Source organism: Dermacentor variabilis, chromosome 2 (assembly GCF_050947875.1).
Source record: "Dermacentor variabilis isolate Ectoservices chromosome 2, ASM5094787v1, whole genome shotgun sequence".
Classification (NCBI taxonomy): domain Eukaryota; kingdom Metazoa; phylum Arthropoda; class Arachnida; order Ixodida; family Ixodidae; genus Dermacentor; species Dermacentor variabilis.
In genome coordinates, this window is record NC_134569.1 from 239,160,027 (window position 1) to 239,177,372 (window position 17,346).

At 48.1% G+C, this 17,346-nt stretch overlaps 1 protein-coding gene across 1 annotated transcript in view; it reads right to left on the reverse strand.

The window, feature by feature from the left end:
• Positions 1-15,380, reverse strand: part of LOC142570728 (glycoprotein-N-acetylgalactosamine 3-beta-galactosyltransferase 1-like) — a 22,846-nt gene extending 7,466 nt beyond the window's left edge. The window contains exons 1-2 of the mRNA XM_075679073.1: positions 15,116-15,380; positions 2,546-2,858 (exon numbers count right to left, since the gene is read on the reverse strand). Coding sequence (XP_075535188.1) covers positions 2,546-2,858; positions 15,116-15,380 — 578 coding nt within the window. The remainder of the gene's footprint in view (positions 1-2,545; positions 2,859-15,115) is intronic.
• Between the last annotated feature and the right edge of the window lie 1,966 nt (positions 15,381-17,346).

A 17,346-nucleotide genomic window follows, 5' to 3' on the forward strand; every position in this document is an offset into this window, starting at 1 on the left:
GGTTTCATCATCGCCACTTGCATGCAGAGGTCATAAATATATAGTTAACTCAGTAACCGAAATCCAGGCCAAGCCTAATTCACTATAAATCAGAATCAATAGCAGTCATGCGTAGCAGCGCTTGCACTCAGCTCGCGTGTTCCGATCAGCGAAAGACGCGTACTGCCCAAGGTACTAACAAGTACTTCACAATGTGCTGTCGTCGTTAAGCAACAGCTGAGATGTGGCAGCATATGTCACACATTGAGTATCTTACCAAAAGGAAGGAAGGCGAAGCATATACATGGTGTCCTAACTATCATGCGCCGATTTAAAAAATATGCAAATGCGACGTAGCTGAACAAAACTAAGTTAATGTTGTTTTCCGTTGTTGGGAGATGCTCAGATTATTTTTTCCATTCCGCTTAATTAAATAATTAGCCTTAATTAAATAATCAACCTTTAGCATATTATAATTGGATGAAAAGTGTCAATGAGAAAATTGCAGAACAGCATGAAAAGCTTCCGATACAGCTTTCGCTTGTTTAATACTTGCTGCAATAATGCCACCCAATGACCGTCTGGCAGCCTCGATGTGAGGTAGCATACGAGGGTTTGTTAAACACATGCCTGCTCTCCTATGTTCACCTGCTATATATATGCACTGGCCGCCGCTATATGAGTGCCTCCCCTCCATTGAAGGGAGACCTTAAGCCCTGCTCTGGTGGCGGTCTTTATGCGCGTGCCTTTCTGTGGGCGCAGACTCACTATTCGTTTGAAATGAAGCTCAAGTCTAGCATTTGCGAATAAGTAACGCCACCGAATAACATTGGTATTAATCTTTCTTACCATCGACCGTAGAAAAAGCTTTCTTTAGAGGAAAAAAAAAAGAATGCAGATAGTTACTAAAGAAAGCCGCAAATACAAACAAGAACAGCGATTGCTGGTCGAACGAAGACTATGTCAACCAATGGGAAGAGCAAAGCCGAGGATGACGACTGCACAAAGCTTGCGCTCTGCGCTGGACAACCACACGAAACTAAAGATACATCCGAGTGTAGCACTGCTGTAGCTTGCGCCGCCTTCTACAACGACTACTTAATGATGAAACCGGATGCCAGATACAACGGCATAATTTTGAGCGGAGTGAAGAGTTCATGTCCGCTATCGCTCTGAAAATGACTATACCACGGGCATGCTTAGAGAAGCAGATTTATTGTTGACTGGGGGGTTTAGCCTACATACCTGCGGACTTGCCATTCTACAGCAGTTGTATATATGGGCCCTATAACGTAAAACTATTCCAATATGTTTCTATTCCAATTTCCTGACGTCAAATTTGCGAAACCACCAACGCAAGCACCGGGCGATCACCCGCAGGGTCGTCTGAACAGACCAATCAAACGCTCTCCTCGTTTATAGGAGGTCACTTTCGTTTGCTTGAAAAACGAATAACATTGCCTACACTGAGCGGCTTATCGTATCTAATTGGCTGACAAGAGGCGAGGAGAACGCTAAAGTGGAGAGGGATTCGATGGGGCCGAGTCACTGCACTGAAAGTCGATAACCGGATGAAGAGGGTGGTGCCGGCGTCTACGATTGGTCGGCTTTCCCTTACTTAGCTTGCGGTGGCTGGTCGAAAATCGCGGCGGCATGCAACGGAAGCTCAAGACTGACGCTAAAACGGACCCTCAGCAAAGAAGAGTTGGCAGAATGAGGGGGTAAACGTGCCGAAAGTGCTCGAAAACGTTACACGGCCACGCAAGAAGCTTTACTATACGCAAATACACCCATGCTCTCCGGCAGGTGCGAGTAGCCAGCGTCTGAGCGATCGGCGGCAGCCATCTTTTATTCCTTTCAGAACGGGGCAGCCTGCGGCTATTCCGAAGAAAATTCAGTTTTGTTCGGCATATTAATGCATCTTTATCGCGTACACGTCACTTTGACGCGGTGAGTTCTTGCGGTTTTGTGACGTCGCGTGACAGGCACGTGAAGTGGGTGCAGCCCGAAAACTTTTACCAATAGCCGAGGGCTAATGGCGAAAAGGGGTCGAATCAGAAATAACTGTTTTTCTTTTTTCTGTCAAATCATGCATAATCAGTGTGTGCACATCATATCAGATGGGGAGGTATCGCGGTTTTCGTGACGTCGCGTGACAGACAGGTGAAGTGGGGGTGGTCGAAAAAAGTTTTTGACCAGTCGTGGAGGGCTGATGGCTGAATTGGAATAGAAAAATTTGGAATAGTTTTACGTTATAGCGCCCATGATGATGGACGTTAGAGAGAAAATGTAAACGAATAGCCCGAACGAACGAAGGAGCGAGCATAGAAAGAACGCGAGAGCGTAGAAGGCAAGCTGGAGAGGGAAATCGAAAGAGCTAAGGAACGTTGTCCTTGCCGAGTCCGACTACCGAACAACCACGAAAACGGCTGAAACAGCCACAGAAATCTGTTCGCTCGAAAATATAGAGCGCACGCACACACGCATGACATGTGCTGTCACACGATCGAATGGGAGGCAATGCGCACTCTTACCAGTATGTCTGCACTTAGTAGAATCACTGCACCTGAGGTTCTCAACGATGACGAAGGAGTGGACCGATGTCCAGAGGAACCAGTTGACATCGTCGACGGCGTCGTCCTCCAGCTCCTGCAGGTAGCGCAGCACTGTGAGACAGGCCTTGGTCGGACTGCGCTCTTCCACGTACATGGTGAGCCCAATGCGAGCCCGGTTCAGGTTGTTGCTCACGAAAAGCAAGTGGTCGCAGTGGCGCCCCCAGCTGGCGTTGACAATCAGGTCGAAGTCGTGCTGGATGTGGCCGAACATGTGCACCACGCAGAAAATGGCTATGCTGGACTGCGGTGTTTCTTCTGGCAGCTCTGCAGGGGTTCAGGCACACGCACATTTTAGTAGTGCCAGCTCGGCGAAGCGTTGCGTCTGCCACTTAGACAGCGGGGTTAGCAGGCACGCTTAGATTACAGGAGCTCACGTTAAAAAGACACAGCAAAACGCAATTCACCTGATCGATAATAAACATAAAGAATAACGCGGTTCAAAGTGTAATTAGTACGATAGATTGTGAGATATGCCCAACAATTTCAGCATTAGGATCTGGTCTCAACTAGACACTTCACTTTTATGGAAGTTGGCAAACCACAGACATATGAATCCTCCGAACTGGTTGAACCAAGCTTTGTCATTGCGAACCGACAAGCGCGGTGCGTTGATAACGGGGTGACGATCGTGTCTGCAATGTCTTATACCGATGTACGTATGCCAAAAAATCTGAAAATTCTATCTCAAATCCGCGTGTCCTTATCAGAAAACCGACTCTCCCGGCTCCGACGTTTAAAAAATCATTACCGACTGCCTGGCTCCAACGGGGAGCATTCCAAAGCTTTCTGACTGAGAAATACGTTAACCATCACTGACTACTCTTCACATATCTACGTCCACTCAATCCCACCGGCACTCATTCCATTTCATATCCACATCCAATGAAACCTTTCGTCACTCATCTCATGTCTGTGAAATCATTTTGGAGTGACGATGAGTCTGTGTACTCGTGTGACGAGCAATGAGTGTGAGTGCGGCACTACTTGCACCGGAGAGAAAGGAGAAGTCTTCGCACCTGGCCACGAACACCGACGCCTATGAGCGGCGTTACGCCTGTTCATGCTGGCTGGAAGCACAGGGTTTTTGGCGTTTCTTGACCTTTCGAATTATCGCCGTCGTGTGAGCGATACCTGGAAGGGCGTCGTTTTTGACTGCGTGGCACGAATCTTCGTCAAAAATGGCGAGCCGTAACATTACATTCTTTTTTTGGCACTTCGGGCAAGCGGAACGAAAGGAAGCTAGAATGAACGAATGAACCCTCGAAGCAATCGTAGAGCCTCGAGCCGGCGAGCACCGAGACAGCTGCTACTGAACGGCGCCGCCACCGTTTGCCTAGACACGTGTGACTCCGCCGAAAACATGGCGGGAGTCATGTTCAGCCAGCCTACAGGCACTTCACAGAAACTGGAAAGAGCAGTGAGAGACGCTCAGGACACAGCCAAAGAGAGGCACTTGGTAGAAAGTGCATTGGAAAGACACTGATGTATTCTGTGTGCGTTTATATGCTATTGTAACTAAGAAAGCAATATAGCTTGTGCAAACGTGTCTGCGTCGTTCTTCTGAAAGTACTCACAACCTGCAAGAACTTCAACTACAGCTACAACTACAATAGCAACATCAACACACGGCTGCACAAGGTGGCTCTAACTGTGGACATATCGAACGGCTGAGGAACCCCTATGATTTAGGAGAATTGAGAACCGCAGATAGTTTATTTCGCGCACCAGGTAACCTTAACTCGTCAATTATATGGTACAAATATTCACAGGGTCTCTTACGTTATCCCTAAGACGACTTGAAGGCGAAAGCCCAAGTGCCGAGGCATTAAACACGGATGCATGACGTACACATCCCCGTTAATTCATTTACTCATCCTTTTAATTCGTTTAGTCATCCCTCTTAATTCTCAAAGCCGAGGGTTTGACTCCCACTACGGCCGTGGGTTCGACTCCCACCAGAAGCCGTGGGGTCGTAAATATGTCTAAATTACTGTGCCTGAATTACTTTCGCCTTCTTTATACCAAGGGCCATGGGTTCGACACCCGCAAATGGACGTGGTTCGACTCCCACCAAAGGTTGAGTGTTCATAGCCCTTTTGTGTCTTTCGTGTCGTCGACGAATTTTTGCTTAAGGTCGACTGACCGATGAGACGTATAACTCTTTCGCCTTAATTTTCTGCCCACATCTCCGTAGTTTATAAGACGAATGAAAGGAAAGAGCGACGAGCGGGTGCAGTGACGAACGAACATAAATACAATGTACACGTAAATGTCTGGCGATCCGCCAGAGTGCAAACCAAGGTGTATACGCTAAGAGCATTTGCCGTTGAGGGTACTTTGTCGCTGATTTCTTGGCCTAGCATTTAGACTGCAGATTTCACAAGAGGTAGCACAGGAACATTACAGAGAAACGCTTGAGTAGTTGTTAGAGTGACTAACTTTGCAGAATTGTCACCATGTACTGCTGAGAAAGTTCCAATAGCTTAATCTTGCTGGAACAGCACTAATGATTTCTCGTTTCCGGAAGGTCGTGCCGGGTTCCAGGCATAAGGTCGTGCTTGAACTCGATATGAAGATCACGAAGCTGTGCTGGAATTCTTGCCAACTAGCGGTTGAATTATGGTCAACCACGGTCTTGTCAAATCTCGTCTGCGTGTGGCTGTGTGATATGTTTGTGGTGTGCCTTCATTTCCTTTTTTAACACGAAAGTGTTTTATGACGCGCTCCACTGAACATTCTTCCGGTGTACGTGCGTCAGGAAATCATCATCACGCTGGTTTCGTGGCATCAGCATGCAATGGTGCTATTTCGCCGTTTGCGAGCTAAGTGGGACGGTCGGAGAACGCCACTGGTGTTGCCATCCGTGCATCATATGTTGCATCTCTCGAACGGAAAGACAAGACAGCCATACTACGGGAAGAAGGCACAAGAGAGGCAGTGTCGGACCTCGAACAGCACCCCACTTGCCACATACAAAGAATATTCACGTGATCGGCGACGGTTGTGACCACGGAACAACCGTACCTCCAAGATTGAGGTATCAGTTACCTGCCTGGGGAACAAGTTCATTGGGAGGCACCGCTCTGCCCTAGATCGGACTAACTCTAATATTGCGACATCTACCTACTGCATGTGGCCTCGATTGCATCCCTGCGGGCCTGGTAAAATGTCTAGGCGAACGAGCACTTGAGCGTCCAGTGGCAATCTTCAAGGGCATTATCAAAGGTGCACCAATGCCGGCGGGCCGGCTCCGTAGAAGGGGTATGGTTCGTATCAAAAATGGTGCTGACAAAATCCTAATTGGGTGACTTTTGACCGCTTACAGAGACAAGAGTTATTACAGAATATTTTCCTACACTGTCGAAGGTTGGATGAGTGCCAGGTCCAAAAAGAACGACCAATTTACGAAACTACAACACGGCTTCCCTTGGGGCCGAAGTCTGGAAGACAGTGTATACGTACTCAGCCAGTGTAGAGAAATAGTACGTAAGGAATCACGAGACCTGGTATGTTGCTTCCTAGAGATGTCCAAGGTGCATGATAGCGTCCTTCACAACCACCTGTTCCAGCACCTGGGAGACATCGACATTCCATCAATGTAAACTGATCTCCTGTGCAAATTATACCGGGCCAACACAGTCGTAGCAGCCTTTGGCGAAGCAAGCATGCACGCAGCCTGTTTCAGTACGGAGAGGCCTCAAAGGGTTTCCCGCTATCAGCTCTCCTGTGCGCGCTGTACCTCTCGGGGCTAGAACTCAGTCTCATTGAGAGGGCTCTTGGCTAAAGACTGCAACACCTGGATGCAAGATTACCGCATACATGGACGTCCTCAGGCCTAGCGTTCGCCGACGATCCCTTCCTGCTCGCAGCGAGGAGGTCGTGGTTTTGGCACGTAAAACTCTATAATTTAATTTTACGTTTTGCTCGCAGAGAGCGTGGATGAGTTCCAGCGCCTCGTCATAACCACTACATGCTGCCTCGCAGGCTAGGGTCTCGAGCTGGATGCGAAGAAGCCGGCAGCAATACAGTTTTACGGCAGTATTCCCCACCCCTACCCTCTGAGCCTTCTCAGCGGAAAGGGTATTTGGATGCCGACAACAAATGCTTAGGAGGGCTGTTCAGTGCCGCAAGGGACGTGTTTTAATACCTTGAAAAACACCTTCGAGCAGCCTCAGTTGGGACTGGGAAGGTACTACGACGGCGGTGCCTGTGATACTACAACAGGTCGGTCTTGGTAGGTGAGCTGCAGAAGGCAGTGCATGTGCCGGCGCCCACCTTCGCCAACAGCGCAATGTGTATCTGTGCCTAGAGAGAGGTTCGAACGCCGGTAGCGTCAAGTGGGACGACACCCGCTAGGATGCCACGGCCGCGTCGCGGTTGGAGTCATCCAAGGAGATGTCCTTCGAAGCGCGAGAGGCGCGGGGCATGCTCACATACGAAAGCCACCTACACCTAATGGATGACGCCAGATGCGCGTACGCAGTTTATTCCGGTATGCGCATGTGAGAGGCATCCAAATAAAATGGTGCCCTCGTGTGCACCCTCACTTCTTCGTCCACCCCATCGAGCATCTTTCTATGGGTGGGCGGCGCAACCCGGAGGAAAGACAAGAGGAAGGACACAATACTGGTGCTGCTCACCCATAGGCACATGTTCAATCACAAACTCGCCCAGCTTGCCGTGTTAAAACCCCATCGAGACCGACAACGCCAGAAAATGGGCGCAGGTAGCCAAAGAAGGCGTACAAGAAGAGAGCACACAGTGGCGAGATGCCATGACCACCAAATCCACCCTAGAACTTTACAAGACGCTTAAAGACACGATTTTTACATATAGTATTCATGATAACAGCGGGGAAAGTCCACTGCTCTTTGAGGCCCGGGCTGCAGTGCTGCGAACCTCGATATATCGGAGCCGCTGCGATTCCGCCACGGACATAAACGGATACCCGCAACGTGTTGTGCCGAGTTGGCGGTGATGAAGATGGGAGCCTGAAACATGTACTCCCCTGCAGACGACTCTCTCCTGGTCAACCAGAGGGTGCTACACTGCCGATAGTGTTGGTATTCAGCGACTCAAGCCACTGCCAGCGTGTCAGGTGGTGGCCAGAAAGCAGTATCGACGTCGGAAGCGAGATCCTTGCAACGGTGGAAGCTAACGCGCAGATGAACAGTGAAGTATGATGCACTGGTGCGTAGCTGCATATGTTAGCGTGTGGACTTGACAATGGGCCGACGAGTTCTCCAAGATATCTAAGCAGCTCCCATGACCTTAGTTCGTTCGTTCGCTTAAGTATTGATTTACGTATTCATTTATTATTCTGTCATCTATTTTGCGTGCAAGCGTACATGCCCCGTCAGTCAAATCGGCGAAGTTATGTGTGTCGCCGCGAGGGAAGCGAGAGCCGGAGTTGGAAGGCGCCCGGAGGAGCAGTAGAGAATCGCGCGCCGGGAAAAGTACGTACGCGCTCCGCCATACTCCGAGCGCGCTATTCAGGGGGCTTAAAGGGACACTAAAGGTTAATATTAAGTCAACGTGGACTGTTGAAATACCATCCCAGAAACCTCGAAACGCTTGTTTCGTGCTAAGAGACTTGCTTTAAGAGAAAATGCGTTCTGAAGCGTCAGTGTACCTCTAGCACAGTTCAAATCGCCCGCCCTCCGATCGAGGAGTGGTGACGTCATGTCTCATAGTGACGTTGCACCGTCGGAAACGGCGCCCTCAGGCAGCGCTACGGCTTTTCTGCGCAAAACGCAAACGCGCGGCCAGAAACAGAGCCAAGACAGAGCAGACAGCAGCGCGAATGCGGAACTACGGTGGCTAGCGGAAGGGAAAGCGCGCGACGATACGCTGGTTCTTTATTATATGACGCCAACTTTGACGCTCGTTGCAATGGACGACCCTGACAATGACAAATTGGCTCGCGATGTTGGGCTCGACGTCAGCGATTTAAACACTGATGAACGTGACCTGCTACTAAGGGCTCGCGCTGCCGGCGTCGTTGCGTGCTATTGCGACGGCAACGGTATGTCATGTCTCAGGACCACAGGGAAGGGAGACATGGTACACAATACCAAGAACGCGACGATACTTAGATACAGTGCTCGTACCGTATGCAGAAAAGTCGAGAGAAGCGCTGGCTGTTGCACCCAGAATGGGAAGGGCCTAAACAGTCTTTATAGGGACGCCTCCGAAGAGGTAGGTTGGACACGCATCAGTTTTGTTGTGGCTGATACTCATGGCAGCACCTTTTGCAGTGCTACTAGAAAGTTTGAAAGTGTAGGCCCAGTTGTTCATCTTTACGGAATGTATTTATTTCAAGCGCGTATGCTGTACACCGGCATAATCTTGCAGTTGAAGTGTTGACTTGCTAATCAAACACATTCTGCGAACATGCATTAAGAACTGGGTTTTGAGTCGAGTTGATCTTTTTCCTGACAAGAGTTTAGAGTAACACAGCGATAAACATTTTGGGCAGTTTAAGCATACCGACTGCACAAAGCACTGATGACACCTCTTCACCTTCCCCGCAATGCACTCGCACCACCTGCTCTCCCCATAAACACACAAAAAAAGATAAAAGCCAATTACAGTTTCATTGACTCAGTACGTGCTGCTTCTCAAGCAGGCATTGAAGCAAGCCTGGCATACGCGGCTGCATGCATAGGTCTTGCATGATGCTGGTCCTCCTATGCATTACACACGGTGTATATACTGCAAACAGATCATTTATTTTTGCAGTGCTCAAGTACACGGACACACTGACTCAAACATGACTGCGCTGTGTCATGTTTCATTCTGTGCGTCAGCGATCTTCAGTGCTGCATGAGCGATTTATGCCCAACTAGCCCAAAAGACGGATGCACTTGAAAGAAGTGAGTGAAGGAGCACAGTGAACTTGTACTGAACTGGATTCACATGCCGAATAGACTAGCGCACTGTCAGCTGAAACAGACGGCATGGCTGAAGACGTACGTACTTCCCATTGTTCGGTTACTAGTGTCTTTCGCTTTCGAAAGTCATCTTTGCCACTGGAAGCAGTGCAGAGTTCGTCCGTTAAACTTGAGTCACCGGACACCACACGAAACACGCCGCGATTCACCACCAGAAGTTCCACACGGTTCATTCACCACATCACGCAACACACGAAGTCAGGAGTGCCATATCTTGAATCGCTGCAGCACCAAACGGAACCGAAAATTCATTTCCTTCGACAGAGTTTCTCAGCTGGGCTCGTACCCTCGCCATTTACGAACTCGATGGAAGCGCTAGGCATATGCGGAACGTAAACAGCATCGGCGATAGGCCAGTGCTGATTATCCAGACTGCGGAGTTCGGAAGCATGTTTCCATTAATCTCGAGCACGACAAAATACACATACACCAAGCACAGATGTTGCGGCAATCGTGATTCGGTTGGCTGTTTTAGCAGACGATCGCACTGAGACTGGCGGAACCCAGTGGGCAGGTTGGGTTAGTCGGTGTCGTGCGAAGTCGGTTCGGAACCACGCCGCACTGCCACAACCCAAGGTCGTCGGTCGTATCGTTGTCGGCCTACTATCACAACACTGTCTTTCAACAACACTGTAGCGCGCGTGGTGTGTCCAAACAACTGGGACGATTGCTGGTGTCAGAGTCTTCGCAACGGCGGCCATCATAGGCATAGCAGGCGGAGGGCTCGCAGCCTCCGATTGGTGCACGCCAGCCAAGCGTCGCCACGCGTCGGCGAACTTCTAGCATCGGCAGTCGACAAAATCGCTGCGCCTCATCACGCTTCTGACAGTGTTCTGACAGACGCCTTTGGCACTTTTGACACGTTCCGAAGCTAGCCGACGCGTGCTAGTGGTTGGGCCTTTAGAGTGAGCGGGAAGGCATCGCCACCTAGCTAGAAGAAAGTCTAGGTGCCATTAAGCGAGGCAAGGAACAAGAAAGGAGGCGAAGCGTCGCGGAGGAGGAGGGTAGGCAGAGGAGAGCTGGGTTGAGCTCCTCTGGCAGTCGCTACTGGTTATGTGCGCGCTATGGACGTACCGGGCTCGTTTCGTGATCGAGAGGCGGAGCGCCGAGCGCGAGTCGACCGACCCTAATGTCGTCGCCAAGTGCAGGGCACGAGCTAGAAGTCCGGCAAAAGGCACGCGCTTGGCCTGCTCAGGAGACCTCAGAAGATGAAGAGGGGGCAAATGAATGGTGGAAATAGTACCATTACCAAATTGCTTGAAATAATAAAGACCTCTCGTTTTCTTACAGTGCCTTAACATGTTTCCTAATGGCATTTCACTTCATAAGAATTTAAAAATGGACATAAAGCATACAAAATAAAAAAAATATGCTTTGAAAAAATCGCCACACTTACAATGAAGCAATTTAAAAATATTTTCTGCGCAATGCACAAGAAGGCAACAGCACTGAAATTTGATCTTGAGTTTCCTTTATGCGAGGCTCAATACTCGTGAATTTGGAGCCTGATGCTTTGTCAGAATGCTCTACGTAGTCATCATCATCATCATCATCAGCATCAGCCTAGTTACGCCCACTGCAGGGCAAAGGCCTCTCCCATACTTCTCCAACTACCCCGGTCATGTACTAATTGTGGCCATGTTGTCCCTGCAAACGTCTTAATGTCATCCGCCCACCTAACTTTCTGCCTCCCCCTGCTACGCTTCCCTTCCCTTGGAATCCAGTACGTAACCCTTAATGACGATCGGTTATCTTCCCTCCTCATTACATGTCCTGCCCATGCCCCTCCATTTCTTTTTCTTGATTTCAACTAAGATGTCATTTACCCGCGTTTGTTGCCTCACCCAATCTGCTCTTTTCTTATCCCTTAACGTTACACCCATCATTCTTCTTTCCATAGCTCGTTGCGTCGTCCTCAATTTCAGCAGAACCCTTTTCGTAAGCCTCCAGGTTTCTGCCGCATATGTGAGTACTGGTAACACACAGCTGTTATACACTTTCCTTTTGAGGGATAGTGGCAACCTGCTGTTCATGATTTGAGAATGCCTGCCAAACGCACCCCAGCCCATTCTTATTCTTCTGGTTATTTCAGTCTCATGATCCGTATCCATGGTCACTACCTGCCCTAAGTAGATGTATTCCCTTACCACTTCCAGTGCCTCGCTACCTATCGTAAACTGCTGTTCTCTTCCGAGACTGTTATACATTACTTTAGTTTTCTGCAGATTAATTTTCAGACCCACTCTTCTGCTTTGCCTCTCCAGGTCAGTGAGCATACATTGCAATTGGTCCCCTGAGTTACTAAGCAAGGCAGTATCATCAGCGAATCGCAAGTTACTAAGGTATTCCCCGTTAACTTTTATCCCCAATTCTTCCCAATCCAGGTCTCTGAATACCTCCTGTAAACACGCTGTGAATAGCATTGGCGAGACCGTATCTCCCTGCCTGACGCCTTTCTTTATTGGGATTTTGTTGCTTTGCTTATGGAGGACTATGGTGGCTGTGGAGCCGCTATAGATATCTTTCAGTATTTTTACATACGGCTTGTCTACACCCTGATTCCGTAATGCCTCCATGACTGCTGAGGTTTCGACTGAATCAAACGCTTTCTCGTAATCAATGAAAGCTATATATATGGGTTGGTTATATTCTGCACATTTCTCTATCACTTGATTGATAGTGTGAATATGGTCTATTGTTGAGTAGCCTTTACGGAATCCTGCCTGGTCCTTTGGTTGACAGAAGTCTAAGGTGTTCCTGATTCTATTTGCGATTACCTTAGTAAATACTTTGTAGGCAACGGACAGTAAGCTGATCGGTCTATAATTTTTCAAGTCTTTGGCGTCCCCTTTCTTATGGATTAGGATTATGTTAGCGTTCTTCCAAGATTCCGGTACGCTCGAGGTTATGAGGCATTGCGTATACAGGGTGGCCAGTTTCTCTAGAACAATCTGACCACCATCCTTCAACAAATCTGCTGTTACCTGATCCTCCCCAGCTGCCTTCCCCCTTTGCATAGCTCCTAAGGCTTTCTTTACTTCTTCTGGCGTTACCTGTGGGATTTCGAATTCCTCTAGGCTATGATCTCTTCCACTATGGTCGTGGGTGCCACTGGTACTGTATAAATATCTATAGAACTCCTCAGCCACATGAACTGTCTCATCCTTATTAGTAACGATATTGCCGGCTTTGTCTCTTAACGCACACATCTGATTCTCGCCTATTCCTAGTTTCTTCTTCACTGTTTTTAGGCTTCCTCCGTTCCTGAGAGCCTGTTCAATTCTATCCATATTATAGTTCCTGATGTCCGCAGTCTTACGCTTGTTGATTAGCTTAGAAAGTTCTGCCAGTTCTATTCTAGCTGTAGGGTTAGAGGCTTTCCTACATTGGCATTTTATGATCAGATCTTTCGTCTCCTGCGATAGCTTGCTGGTTTCCTGTCTAACGGCGTTACCACCGACTTCTATTGCGCACTCCTTAATGATGCCCATGAGATTGTCGTTCATTGCTTCAACACTAAGGTCCTCTTCCTGAGTTAAAGCCAAATACCTGTTCTGTAGCTTGATCCGGAATTCCTCTAGTTTCCCTCTTACCGCTAACTCATTGATTGGCTTCTTGTGTACCAGTTTCTTCCTTTCCCTCCTCAAGTCAAGACTAATTCGAGTTCTTACCATCCTATGGTCACGGCAGCGTACCTTGCTGAGCACGTCTACATCTTGTATGATGCCAGGGTTCGCGCAGAATATGAAGTCGATTTCATTTCTAGTCTCACCATTCGGTCTCCTCCACGTCCACTTTCGGCTAACCCGCTTGCGGAAAAAGGTATTCATTATCCGCATATTATTCTGTTCTGCAAACTCTCCTAATAACTCTCCTCTGCTATTCCTAGAGCCTATGCCATATTCCCCCACTGACTTGTCTCCAGCCTGCTTCTTGCCTACCCTGGCATTGAAGTCACCCATCAGTATAGTGTATTTTGTTTTGACTTTACCCATCGCTGATTCCACGTCGTCATAAAAGCTTTCGACTTCCTGGTCATCATGACTGCATGTAGGGGCATAGACTTGTACCACCTTCAATTTGTACCTCTTATTAAGTTTCACAACAAGACCTGCCACCCTCTCGTTAATGCTGTAGAATTCCTGTATGTTACCAGCTATTTCCTTATTATTCAGGAATCCGACTCCTAGTTCTCGTCTCTCCGCTAAGCCCCGGTAGCACAGTACGTGCCCGCTTTTTAGCACTGTATATGCTTCTTTTGTCCTCCTAACGTCACTGAGCCCTATTATATCCCATTTACTACCCTCTAATTCCTCCAATAACACTGCTAAACTCGCCTCACTAGATAACGTTCTAACGTTAAACGTTGCCAGGTTCAGATTCCAATGGCGGCCTGTCCGGAGCCAGGTATTCTTAGCACCCTCTGCAGCGTCACAGATCTGACCGCTGCCGTGGTCAGTTGCTTCGCGGCTGCTGGGGACTGAGGGCCGGGGTTTGATTGTTGTATTCAAATAGGAGGTTGTGGCCAAGTACTGCACCAGGGTGGCCAATCCTGCTCTGGTGAGAGAGTGCGTTACCGGTTCTGGTCACCGGGATCAGGCCGCACTCCAGGCCTCTTTGTGCAATTTTCTCAACACACGTTTTTTTTTTGTATTTTCCGGTGGAGAATTGCGCGGCACCGGGATTTGAACCACGGTCCTCTTGCACGGGAGGCGGATACTCTACCGTCCCCGCAGGAGTTAAATTAAAAATTAAATAATGGGGTTTTACGTGACAAAACCACTTTCTGATTATGAGGCACGCCGTAGTGGAGGACTCCGGAAATTTCGACCACCTGGGGTTCTTTAACGTGCACCTAATTCTAAGTACACGGGTGTTTTCGCATTTCGCCCCCATCGACATGCGGCCGCCGTGGCCGGGATTAGATCCCGCTACCTCGTGCTCAGCAGTCTAACACCATAGCCACTGAGCAACCACGGCGGGTCCCGCAGGAGTTGTGCGCCTCATTTCACCTACAGTGGTGCCCTATTTGATCAGTCAAGGTGGAGCAATCTGAGCTCGGTTATACCGCACGGATGGCACTCGGCTAGAGAACCTGGTATTTATGACCTACACATGTGTGGCCATATATAATTGACCATATATATCTTTTTTTTTGAAGGAGGGTTCCCGTACAGTGATAAAATAAAGGAAAGTACATTAAAAAGAAAAAAAAAGAAAAAAATTGGGGGTAAAAAGGAACATAAGAGGTGATTTGAACTCGTGACCCTTGGATGTTGCCCGGAAAGATAGCTCAGTCGGTTGGTTCGTCAGGCCCCAGGTTACTTTCAAGCGCCATAGCTCCTGCTCCAAGCCTCATACTTACGTGGAAAGGGACTGATGTTGTCCGCGAAAGTCGCTCTTTTGAATGGTTGGAAGGCATACTTTCTTGGAAAAATGGCCGCCAGAGGAGAAGAGCGAACTTGAGCGGCGTTAGAGACTAGGAAAACTGCCTTAAAATATTTAGACTTGAGGGAAAGCTTCGTTAGTTACGTAGTAATGTGGCGGTAGTATAGAAAGATATCGCACCTTCCTGCAGCGCCTCGATGACGTGCGGGTTCTTGAGGGCTGCGGACAGCGCGGCGTTGTTCTTGGTGGCCGACAGATGGCGCCGAATTAGAGCGGCTTTGCCCCCACCGGTGGGCGTCGGGGGGCCTTGTGCCCAGCCAGCGCCGATGTCCAGCCTGTCGGTAGGCGCCTGCTGCCACATGAGGCCCAGCGCGATGCCCACCACCAAACCGAGCGCCCACGTGCGGACGTCGAGGCTGGTTGCACAATCCTCTCTGGGTAACATCCGCTGGCTCGCTTCCTGAGCTGAGGACTGCCAAGCTAAACGGCGTCGCACGTTGGGTCTGAGCTCTGTGCGCCCTGCGTTGCCCGCGAGAATGGAATTGTAGCCCGCAGAATGGAATTCTTCCCGCCTCGAAACCACGCCAGTAGCACGGAACAGACTGTGATATTTCATAAAATAGGCAACGTGCGATCAGGCTACATCGAGGAGAGCCATAAGCTGCACCTCCGTGGACAGCGCGTCGTAAGTGCGCCTACCACGTTATGCACGCAGTGTGGATGCAGTGCGCCTAAGCTGCTACATCTTTTACCTCGTTAAAAACGGTGTTATATTAAAACTATAGGAGAAAAAATATGCGAGAATGTATGTAGGATGTATTAGCTTACCTCACTTCTAAAGCAAAATTGTTGTCGTTGCCTCAAAACATGGCTCGCACAGGATTCCCTGTTCGGCGTCACGGTTCTTCTTCTTCATCTCTCTAGACGCGGCATAAACCCACAGTGAGATGATCTCAATTGTTTATTGTGGTGCCTGGAAACAGTACATTGTCTTCTAAGTCGATACAGAACAGTCAAAAACAGAACTGAGAACACAAAATGGAAATAAAATACATATAAATGAAATGGGTAATTTCCTATATTAATTTTAATAGCAGATGCATTTGATATGCAAATATCAGCTTTATCACAGACGGTGTTGCAGACACTGCAATTGAGTTACAGGGTTTAATTTACAACTTAATACACTTTATGAACACAAACTTTCTCCGGAATTGATTTATCAAAAATAAAACTGCGGATAGAATGTGAAGGAAACTCGTACACTCAAAATAACCGTGAATACACCTGTACGTTAATAATAAGTCACAAAACACATCAAAGATTCAATGTTTATATTGGAACTCTCGTCTTACTGAACCCATGAACCTATTGATAGATGTACTACAAATTGCGCGCTGTACTTTCAATATTGAATTGGATTCAATTTATTGCTGCTTGCATATAAATTTTTCCAATACAAAAAAGCAGGATCCTTAGCGAAAGGCTAGCTATAAATCCAACGTAAAACGCAAAATTATAAAACCGCGATTCGGGATAGCGCAGTTTGCGTTCTTAAAGAACGTGCAATAAATGTAATTATAGTAGCGTAATAGTAAGGCACATAAGAATTTTTTTAACGTTAGGTAACATATCAAACGATTCCTATTAAAATACGCGAACAGCACTTACAGAATGCACACGACACATTATTACAGTGTAAGCGTACGTGAAAATGCATGTGCTTACAGTAGAATTACAAATAAAGAAAGGCGTCAGGCAGGAAGATACGATCTCTCCAATGCTATTCAGAGCGTGGTTGCAGGAGGCATTCAGAGACCTGGATTAGGAAGAATTGGGGATAAAAGTTAATGGAGAATACCTTAGTAACTTGCGATTCGCTGATGATATTGCCTAGCTTAGTAACTCAGGGGACGAATTGCAGTGCATGCTCACTGACCTGGAGAGGCAAAGCAGAAGGGTGGGTCTAAAAATTAATCTGCAGTAAACTATAGTAATGTTTAACAGTCTCGGAAGAGAACAGCAGTTTACAATAGGTAGCGAGGCACTAGAAGTGGTAAGGGAATACATCTACTTAGGGCAGGTAGTGACCGCGGATCCGGATCATGAGACTGAAATAATCAGAAGAATATGAATAGGCTGGGGTGCGTCTGGCAGGCACACTCAGATCATGAACAGCCGGGTGCCATTATCCCTCAAGAGAAAAGTGTACAACAGCTGTGTCTTACCAGCACTTACGTACGGGGCAGAAACCTGGAGGCTTACGAAAAGGGTTCTGCTTAAATTGAGGACGACGCAACGAGCTATGGAAAGAAGAATGAAAGGTGTAACGTTAAGGGATAAGAAAAGAGCAGATTGGGTGAGGGAAACAAACGCGAGGTAATGACATCTTAGTTGAAATCAAGAAAAAG